Source organism: Corvus brachyrhynchos, unplaced genomic scaffold, assembly GCF_000691975.1.
Source record: "Corvus brachyrhynchos isolate BGI_N302 unplaced genomic scaffold, ASM69197v1 scaffold19, whole genome shotgun sequence".
In the NCBI taxonomy this organism is placed as follows: domain Eukaryota; kingdom Metazoa; phylum Chordata; class Aves; order Passeriformes; family Corvidae; genus Corvus; species Corvus brachyrhynchos.
The window spans coordinates 1,878,456-1,878,793 of record NW_008246061.1 but is presented as its reverse complement, the minus strand read 5'-3'; the positions used below and the strand labels follow the sequence as shown (position 1 = coordinate 1,878,793).

General features: G+C 47.9%; 1 protein-coding gene across 1 annotated transcript in view; it reads right to left on the bottom strand.

The window, feature by feature from the left end:
* Positions 1-52: 52 nt before the first annotated feature.
* Positions 53-338, bottom strand: part of EWSR1 (EWS RNA binding protein 1) — a 19,120-nt gene continuing 18,834 nt past the window's right edge. Inside the window, 2 exon segments of the mRNA XM_017746485.1 lie at positions 53-185; positions 187-265. Coding sequence (XP_017601974.1) covers positions 156-185; positions 187-265 — 109 coding nt within the window. The 3' untranslated portion in view covers positions 53-155.

Sequence of the window (338 nt, the reverse complement as noted above, 5' to 3'; positions counted from 1 at the left end):
CGGTTTTATTTTGGGGGACGGGGGGGGAAGGGGAAGAAAGAATTCATCACGCTACCTTTGAACTTGGTTTTAATGTTTCTCCACAAACAGTGAAAAATACTAAAGTACAGACAAGGAGGACTCATAATGTTGTGGCCAACATTATAAATATGAAATTATAAATTTAAAACATTTTTTTTTCTGGTTTAAAAAATAAATCTGGTAGTAAATGCGGCTCTGGGGGGGCGGCGTTAGTAGGGCCGGTCTCGGCGATCCTGGCGGTGTTCACCCCTGTGGGCCGAGGGTGGGGAACAAGGGTCAGCTGTGGGGTCCAGGAACCGTCCCCGGGCCGGGGAGGT